Source organism: Asparagus officinalis, chromosome 2, assembly GCF_001876935.1.
Source record: "Asparagus officinalis chromosome 2, Aspof.V1, whole genome shotgun sequence".
NCBI lineage: Eukaryota > Viridiplantae > Streptophyta > Magnoliopsida > Asparagales > Asparagaceae > Asparagus > Asparagus officinalis.
This window is the reverse complement of record NC_033795.1, coordinates 82859688-82869404: the sequence shown is the minus strand read 5'-3', so window position 1 is coordinate 82869404 and position 9717 is coordinate 82859688. Positions and strand designations below refer to the sequence as shown.

General features: G+C 36.8%; 1 protein-coding gene across 1 annotated transcript in view; it reads right to left on the bottom strand.

Moving 5' to 3' along the window:
• The window catches only part of LOC109831888 (probable serine/threonine-protein kinase DDB_G0272254), an 8035-nt gene extending 6435 nt beyond the window's left edge, over window positions 1-1600 (bottom strand). The window contains exons 1-2 of the mRNA XM_020399360.1: window positions 1471-1600; window positions 91-508 (exon numbers count right to left, since the gene is read on the bottom strand). Of these exons, the coding sequence (XP_020254949.1) occupies window positions 91-508; window positions 1471-1520 (468 nt within the window). The 5' untranslated portion in view covers window positions 1521-1600. The remainder of the gene's footprint in view (window positions 1-90; window positions 509-1470) is intronic.

Here is a 9717-nt window from a genome sequence, read left to right as displayed (position 1 = left end):
TTTCGGGGGTAAACAGAGAAAAATTCAATAGTTTAGGGGACAGGTAGAGACCAAAGCCACAGGTTACTTTGGCATTAGAAATTAACTCACCAGATTCGATATCTTGGAAGCAATGGCAACTTGAAGAGGTTGCTGCGAATCTGAACCTCCTTTGCTAGTTAAACCGATTCTCGGCCGACTAAATATGTTAGAGCCAGATGCCATAGGTTTTGGACAGCAGGAAGACGTTGCCACTTCCTGCAACGACCGTGAATCGCTCGCTACACATATTACTCCAACGAGACCACCGTCGTCATCATAGAATGGAGTGTTAGTGGCAATGACTACAAAGCGCTCCCCTGATTTGTTCTTGACAGGAAATTTTCCTGTCCAACTTTCCCCCATCATATTCCGTTGGATGATACTATTTCCAATTTCAAAGTCGCAGGGGTCTCCAAGCAGGCTAATGGGATTCTGACCAAGTGCTTCTGATGATGAAAACCCATAAAGATGCTCTGCTGACCGGTTCCTACATTGATTACCATGACACTTAATTACTGTGCATAGTACCCAAAATACTGTTTATTATGTATATTATCCACTTACAGATCCATTATAAATTTACAGGATGCATTTGGGTCAATGCAGATTGAGTAATTGTATAAATGGATCTCCATATCCACCCCTATTGATGGAACCATATTTGATTTCAAGTGCTTACTGCCAGAATTAGGTGAAAGTAAATTGCCCATTGCAGTGGAGATGAGCTTTATATAAAGACTACTCGGGGTGTATATAAATTCTCCTCAAGCTCAACACAGGTTTACCAACTGTCCGATGCATTCTATATTTCTATTGTACTAAAACAAGGAGATTTAATGAAATGATAGGGTTTGCTCCGAAAATGAAAGACCCCTCCCCAAAAACTCCAAACCCCTATAAATTTGGTCCCAGTCCGACAAAGAGCTTAAGACATACTACCGGTATTGTCAAGATCAAGTATATGAAGACATAGCCCGCGTCAGCTAGAACAGACTCACTACATGTAGCGCCACTGAATCGGAAACAACTACAACTCATAATCCCATACTACTACCAGAAACATCCAAAGTGTCATAACTCATCCCACATTAGCATTAAAATGATCCTAAAAAATACTACAAACTAACAAATACCCATTTCGCCAAACACCCAAACACCTCAAGTTGCCCAAATCTAACAAAACAAACGCCATTATCAACTGGCCATTATCAAGCAAACATCAATAACCCCAGAAATCAAAGAAAGGAAACAACTTTATCCAGGTGAACTCAAAACCCCCCCCCAAAAAAAAACTCAGCACAGATCAAAGGAAAACTGCAACCGGATAACCCATCAACCTCAACAACACACTATGAACTAAAACTCAACCCAGAGATAGCAACAAATTAACTAAAAAGAGGAAGGGACAAAAAAAAAAGGTAAACTTTTTTCTCATCCAAGTGAACTTACCAATAAATAATCCTACCATCAAGATCAAAAATATGAACGGCTTGCCCCATTGACTGCAATATATTCAAATACTGCGATCGCGCGACAACCGAAACCCCTCACCCCCGCTCGCGGCCGCGCTCCGCCTCCGCCGCCGCGGCCGCCCTTGCTCTCCCTCTGCAGCCTCGACGAGTTCCCCCAAAAGACCCGCTGGCCCCATCGCCCTCCTCCCTCCCCGCCGCCATCGTACCCCCGCTCCGCCGCCTCACCGGAGTAGGCGCCGTCCTCTTCGGGGAGCACCGAGTGCGCCCTCGCCTCTCCTCCGCCGTCCCGACGCCGTCGGCGCGCGGGCATCAGCCTGGACATCTCCTGCTTGAGCCTCGCGTGGCCGGCTTCGAGCTCTTGGATCTTCTTCAGGAGTTCTTCGGCTGCTGAGAGTCTCCATTCCTTTAGGTGAGCTAGGGTTTGGGTTAGGGTTTCTTTAGGTCATTTTTTGTGAGTTTTTTAGCTTAGAGGTGACTTTTTTTATATTTTTTAATGGGGTTTTTTTTATTAGTATTAAATTAATGGGAGGTTTTGTCCAATCTGAAAGTGAAGTGAGGAACAACTTGCAACTTGTTGATGTAGGCGATGGATGGGGTATTGGGGAGGGGTTTTTATATGCAAAATTTTGGAGCCACTCCTTTTTCATTTATTTATTATTTATTTTATTTTATTTTTTATTTAAATACATAAATAAATAAATTAGTGGGTGGGGATTATAAACACTTGCACCCACACTTGGGCAAATTTACAACCATAACTTAATCTTTTTCTTTCTTTTTTTTGGCATTTTTGGTCTAAGAGCATCTCCAACCATAAAACTCAAATTGGTGTAGTTTTTACACCAAGTTGGTGTAGTTTTTACACCAAATTACTATTCCATCTCCAACCCATTACCAAAATAATTAAAAAAATAAAAGCTACCATGAAATATTTTGATCATGAATAAAAAGAGAAACATTAAAAACCAACAAAATAATAAACTCTATGCCTAAAAAAAATGTCACTGCGTCAAAGCTACAGTGCTGCACCAAATCTGGCGCAGCACTGTAGCTCTCCCCCAAAATGGCGCTGGGGATGTCATTCGGTTGGAGGATGAACATGGTTATTTTTTGCGTCAATTTGAGGGGAAAGCGTTCGGTTGGAGATGCTCTAAAGCTCTAGATAAAACTTTGCCTTTGGGTTGTGTCAACTTGGCTCTAGAAAATATATATTTCATTCATTAAATAATTTCAATTCTGATTTTATGCTGAGCATTCGTTCTATATGTATAAAATATTAGGATAAATTTTTAAAAGGATCCTTTTTAAGCAGAGACTATCCGAAAGAAGAATGAAATGCGTGTGTAGCTCGAAAAACATCGCGACTGCAAAACCGAACCTTTTTCCGAAGAAAATGGTAGGTTTTGCAGATTATTTTCTCATGAGATCGTTTTTGCTATATAAAATTTAAAAAGGGTCCTTTTAAAAAATTGTCCAAAATATTTTTAGTAAATTCCGAATACTCTTCTTCTTAATCACACTTTAGCTATTTTTTTTCCTATTTTATATTTGGCTTAAGAATCTACTTTATATGTATGTTGAAAGGTTGTAAAGTTTGTTTATTCACTTTGGAATCTTTTGACCCTTGAAAGTGTGAATTATTCATCCTGAAGACAAAGTATATATAAATTACAGATCTGTTTGTTTAATGCACTTTTAACCCGTTCATTGAAAATTATTCCTTTGTACACAATTAAAATATGCCAGTAATAGATTTTTAAATGTTGAAACAATCAAAATTTATCATGGCTGGCATTGACAATTAGATTAAAATTAGCATCCACTAGTAGAAAATCACACATCCTAGACGGAATATCCTAGACAAAAAATTTTCCGTCTAGTTTGCTATTAAACTAGATAGAAAATTTCCGTTTACAATATTTCGTCTAGAAAAAAATATTCTAGACGGAATTCCGTCTATGATACTCATCCTAAACGGAATTCTGTGTATCCTAGACAGAATTTTCCGTCTAGGATGCCTCATTTTTTAGTAGTGATCGTCGACGCGTAGTTAACTTGCAGGCCAATTTCGTTAAGCGTAATTTGTAATAGATTAAGGTCTTAATAGTGATAGTATAAATAGATGATGAATTGAAAAAGGGTTACACCCTCTGGCTTATCAACAAATAATTCATATTTCTTGACATTCTAAATATTTTTTATTTTTTAATTTTATTTTGTTGGGCTGCTGTCTTGGGGTAAGCTTGCTTGGGGGCAAGTGGGCATGTGCGTTGCGCTTTTTTTTTTTTTTTTTGGCTGCCTTTTTCCAAATTGGCAAAGTGCCCTTTGAGTTCTCATCTAGTGAAGGGGGAAATGCTGAGGTGTTTGCTTTACCACCAAATTTATCAATTTTGTTTATTTGAGACCCTTTTCTCCTTATAGGCCTATCATGGATCTTTTGGAGATTACTAGGTATATCCACTTGTTTATCGGCTTGAAATTTTAAATGACTCTTAAGAACCACAATTGTGTACCTTAAATTGTTAAATTAGAGGTGGGAAAAAAAAGATTCAATTGTTACATCTTATCTATTGTTATTAGGGGTATTTTAGTCATCTGAATTCATTTGATTTTTATTTGCCACATCAAGACTAAGTCGCATTAGGGGTTATCCGATAAAAATTTAAGAAGATCGAGTCGTGTTTATAAAGTTTAGAGGGTCATGTAAAACGTGGGCCAAATTTAAAGGGGCTTTCATGAAATTTACCCAAACTTTTATTACGGGATACATCACACTCACAACACTTTTATTATTCTTTACGAATTAAAGAGTCAATCTAAAACATATTAAGGAGGGGATTTTCTTCCTTGACAATGATGTGACACAATCCCCACCATGTGAAATTCACTCTATATATATATATATATATATATATATATATATAGCTAATTAATCTCATAATTAGCTTGTGACAATGATGCATTAAGCATGGAAGAATATAATTCTAACTTCGAAAATTCAAATGCCACCCATATCACTTAAATCATTCATCGAGGAGAATCATAAACTCTCAAATCCTTTAGTTTCTTCTTCATACGCATAAAACTTTTGCTTCTACCTTTCTCCTTTACTTCCTTTTTGTACTTTCTCCTCTCTTTCTCTCTCACTTATCCTTTTGATTCCCTGTTATCTACATTGATCCATCTCCCATTCAACGTCTTTAGGGTTTTTGTTTGCTTGCAAGCAAGTGGCCGGGCTTTGTCTTTGTGGTCCACGTCTTAATTTACGCAAAACACTAATTTTGATAAAATTGTTTTAATGGCTTTTTCTTACCTATATCCCTCATTTCATATTTTACGTGTGAGGAGTTTGATGATGAAGGCTAACAAAAACCTCACTCCTTTCCTATTATCCTCAGACTGTTGATAATTGAATATTATTGTAGTATTACTTCTTTAAGAGTCAGAATTAGCATAAATATGTTAATATGTTAAAATAAGAACTATAACAATAATAATTAATAATACTATTTAAAAGAGATAAAAAGACAATCAAGTTTCAAGCATTCTCTTCCCTTATTGTGGGTCGAAGCCTGAACCTTTTGTAAGTAAGTTTTAAAGATACCAAGAAGTACATTTTTTTTTATACTAATATAAATGCTAACTTGAATAGAATGTGTGCTGCTACTGTTATATGATTTAATTTTGGAAAAAATGTGTCAAGTCTCCAAAAGTCAAAAGTTCATATGTCCTAGCTCCAAATATCACTAGTGTGAATACCGTGCAAAGCACGACATATCTTTTTTTTTCAGCTACAGTAATCCCGGTTTTAAATGCTACAATACATTTTAAATTTTTTTTGAATTGCTACAGTACCCCCTTTTGCTGCAGTGTTTTTGAATCAAAAATTGCTACAATATCCCGTCCCCTCATTGACACAGTAGTAACGCTACAGTCAATAGCACTGTAATATTATTGTATGATGAATAGTGAATCTTGGGTTCTCCCATTTGTGTAGAGGAATAGGTTTTCCTTATATAAAAGCCCTAAATACATTGTTATCTTGTGTTTCAACCCTTCATACACTATCAACTCAATAATAAAAGGTAAACCCTAAAAATACCCCTCCACAATCACCATCTCTCTCTCTCTCAACTCAACCCTCTCTCTCTCTCTCCCCTCCCCTCCCTTCCCTTCCTCTCTCTCTTTCTCTACAATGGACTCCCCAGCTACGATCAGATCTCTCCCTCTCCCTTCGGCCTCCTCTGCCATCACCAGCAGCATCATCATCGGCATCTCCTGCTTCAGTTAAAGCAGGTCATGAACTTTGTGCTCTTGGATCTTCTTTAATTATAGGAGTTCTTCAACCGGAGGAGTCTTCACTTTTTACTGAGCTGGAGTTTAGGGTTTCTTTAGGTCACTTTTTGTGAGTTTTGAGGTTAAAAAGGACATGTTTAATATTATTTTATTGGGTTCTTTCATTAATATTTTGGAGATCGATCAAATTAATGGGGTTTGTCCATGCAGTACTCTGGAAACTGAAGTGGAGCAAGTAGTTGTTGGTATATTGATGAAGGTGATGAATTATAAGTGGGGTTTCCTTGTGCAAAGATGACGATTAAAATTTACTCTTTGATTTGAGTAAATTGAATCACCTGGGAAAGTGTTGTTAATGTTGTGTGATAAATTATGGACATTTGCATATTATTAAAACGGTTTTTCTATAGAGTGCCGTTGGGCACTCTATAAGAGAGGAGAGAGATAGAGAGAAATGAATGAAGAGAGGATCCCAATGCAAATCAGGGGGGCCCCCCTCCTCATTCATTTCTCTCTATCTCTCTCCTCTCTTATAGAGTGCCCAAGGGCACTCTATAGAAAAACCGTTATTAAAATTTTAGATGCCTTAATAACCGAGGGCTATATTGTTGTTTTACATGAATTGGTTATCATTACTACTAGGGTTGGGCATATTTGGTTCGGTTCTGTTTTATGCCCAATCCGCATACAATCCGAATTTTTTAAATTCTCAAAAACTCTCATCCAGATCCAGATTTTTTTCCCTTCATCCGAATATTCGGCCCAACCGAAATTCGGTTCGGTTCGGTTCGGTTTCGGTTTTTGAATTTGCAAAGAGTTCTATCCAAAGACTTCTCTTGTGAATTTGCAAGCTGGGCATTGTCCTCATGATGAGGTTCCTGAGCTCGCCAACAAAGCTTTATTAGACTGGTTATCATCTTTAGAATAAAGTTTTGAGTTGATATAATTACGCAGAGAACTGATGTTTTAAAGATGTTGTTCATATAATACAACATGCTTATCTCTTGTAATTATCATGTACATAACACATTTTGTGATTGATTTGAATCTTATGTAATTCTCAAGATCTCTTCTGCAAAATTTTTTAACTAAAGTTTAAGTTTATTTAATTACACGGGGGAGTGATGTTTTGTATGATATTGTTCAAATAATGTAGCATATGCATCTTTTGTAAGTGCATCATGTGCATAACAAATTTTCTGGATTGATTTGAATCTTTACTTAGTTCTCAAGGATATTTTTCTGTGATATTGTTGTACTCATTGCTTGAAACTGCTCCTTGCGCCGTTTGAATCTATTGGATGATAACAGGAAAAGTTTTGAGGTATAAGTTTAGTCTCTAAACCGCCCAAAAGAATTCGGATCGTTTTTTTTTGGGCGGTTTAGGGGTTCAAACCGGATCCAAACCGATTTAATTCGGTTCGGGCGGTTTACAGTTTTTTTTGGGCGGTTTAGGGGTTCAAACCGGATCCAAACCGATTTAATTCGGTTCGGGCGGTTTACAGACTTCTTCTCATCCATATAATTCGGTTCGGTTAACCGATCCGTTTTTTCGGGCGGTTTATTCGGTTGAACCGGTTTTTTTCGGTTTTTGCCCACCCCTAATTACTACATGTTAACTGCACTTATATCTCTCTCCTCTCTCTCTCTCTCTCTCTCTCTCTCTCTCTCTTCCTCGTCCACAACTATATTTCTGCGGGGTTTTTTCTTGTTATAGTTAGTAGGCACAGATTTCTAGTTAACAAGTATGGGTGATACTTAACAGAAACAATTTATGGTTAACATATATCTTGTTATACCCTTAATAAATACTAAATATTAATCTCCACAGAGCAATCGCCACGTGTCTTAATACATCTAATTTAAGACGAATATAGCCTCCACCCGACTCTGCCCATTATTCAGCCAACATCTCGCGTAATTGAGACAAAAGACGGTACTATTCGGCCAACCCTTCAATCGACTCCACAAGCCACCCGACTCGACCCACTGTTCTGCCGACATCTCGCGTATCCATATCAAAATACGGTACTTATAGTCCAAACTAGCTAGTCGCTCCTGCGAATAACCCCCACTTGGCCCGTGGTATTAGCCGTCAACAGGTATAGTCAACCACCAGCTGTAAAACAAAAAAAATCGGTAGTTTTCTTGAACCCGGAGCCGACAACTACCGTTGTCCTTGCATTAACTACTCTGACAAAGTCATCATTTCTTTAGCTCCTATAGCCTTTATGACTCATTGGACCCAGTCAGCACCGGTCACCTGCTATCATTCCCATAATAAATGACTAGGTGACTCACATCTCTCAACAATCGACATGTAGCACATGTCTACCGACTTAGCTGCCTAGCTGAACTCGGCCCAAGTTACCTTCTTGCCCCTCAATATCCAATTAGTAAACTTACCTGGTTGATGTTAATCTTACCTGGTTGATGTTAACTTTACCAATTGACTATTAAGTTTACCGGTGTATACCATAACTTTAAAGAGTTATTTCAATAGAATTGAAACTTGATAGTTAATTAATAGATAAACTTAAAAGCCAATGAATAAACTTAATGAGAAAACTTAACAACCAATGGTTAAACTTAACAACCAATGGGTAAACTTAACATCAAATGGGTAAACTTAATATCCAATTAGTAAACTTAACAGTTAATGAGTAAATCAAAATTAACAACATTATATATACTTAACGGTTATGCTATAAACTTAACATATAATGAGTAAAGCTAATATCAGCCAGGTAAAATTCACACCTAAACTTTCATAGTTTACAATAAAGCCATATAACTATAAGTTTTGTGTTAGGAGTGAGTAGGAGGGTTAGAGTTAGGGTTAGGAGAGAGTACGAGGATTTTAAAAATATAGATAACAAGAATACCCAAACATTAAGAACATACAATGTTAAGATTTGGAGGAAGAAGTTGTACAAAGTATATTTGGGAGCTGATGGAGTTTCGTGAGATTTGGGAGAATGAATGTCAATGTATATTTGGGATGTTGAAGAAATATAGTATACAAAGGGTGGTATAGTGTTGATATAGAAGAGCTGGATCCCATTGAGCTTGAGTTTTTAGGGCTTTTGCACATGGACAATAATATGAGGGGTTGGGACACATTAACTTTTGATTTTTAGGTCTTAACACGATTTTTCATTTATTATTATTATTATTATTATTATTATTATTATTATTATTTGTATTAAATCATAAATTGGACCTTTTAATTTAAAAAAACAATGATTTTTTTTTTTGTTAGCCAAAATTTAAAAGAGTACAGATTTGAGAGTGAGAAGGCATCAACTCCTTCAACTAAATACTGAGCCCACATCATTAATATGTGAGATTTTATATTACAAATTCAAAAAGAGATCATAAAGGAGATCACACGACCGTAAATAAGGTGATCCAGTGAAGCACTAGGCATTTATATTATTGTTTGATGTAACAATTATTTCATTTGTCAACACGCATGAGTTGTTGATGTGCTTTTGAAATCTTAAGATAAGTTATGCTTTATGGACATCATTCATTAAGTCTAGGTATTGACTAGGGCATGTATAGGTCTAGATACAGATAATTAATCTATATGCATATCTTTCATGCCGTACATGTTAGCTAAAATTATTAGAGAAAACTTGCCTAGTATGTCAACTGCATGAATAAGAACATTTTTTTTTATAAAAGCTCGAAGCTAGGTTCATAGTACCACCGTGTATCATCCAAACATAAAGACAGGCTTTAGTAAAGGATGCTCGTGCTGGTTCAACATAATTTCCTGTGAAATTCTCTTTTCATTTGATTTCATATGTAGGGTCAAAAATAGACAGAAAATGAGGATCAAGGTGTTGTGCGCCTATGCGGAAGCATGCTCGCACACGGAACGAGTCCGTGAGCCACGGGGGAAGAGAACCAATCCACACAA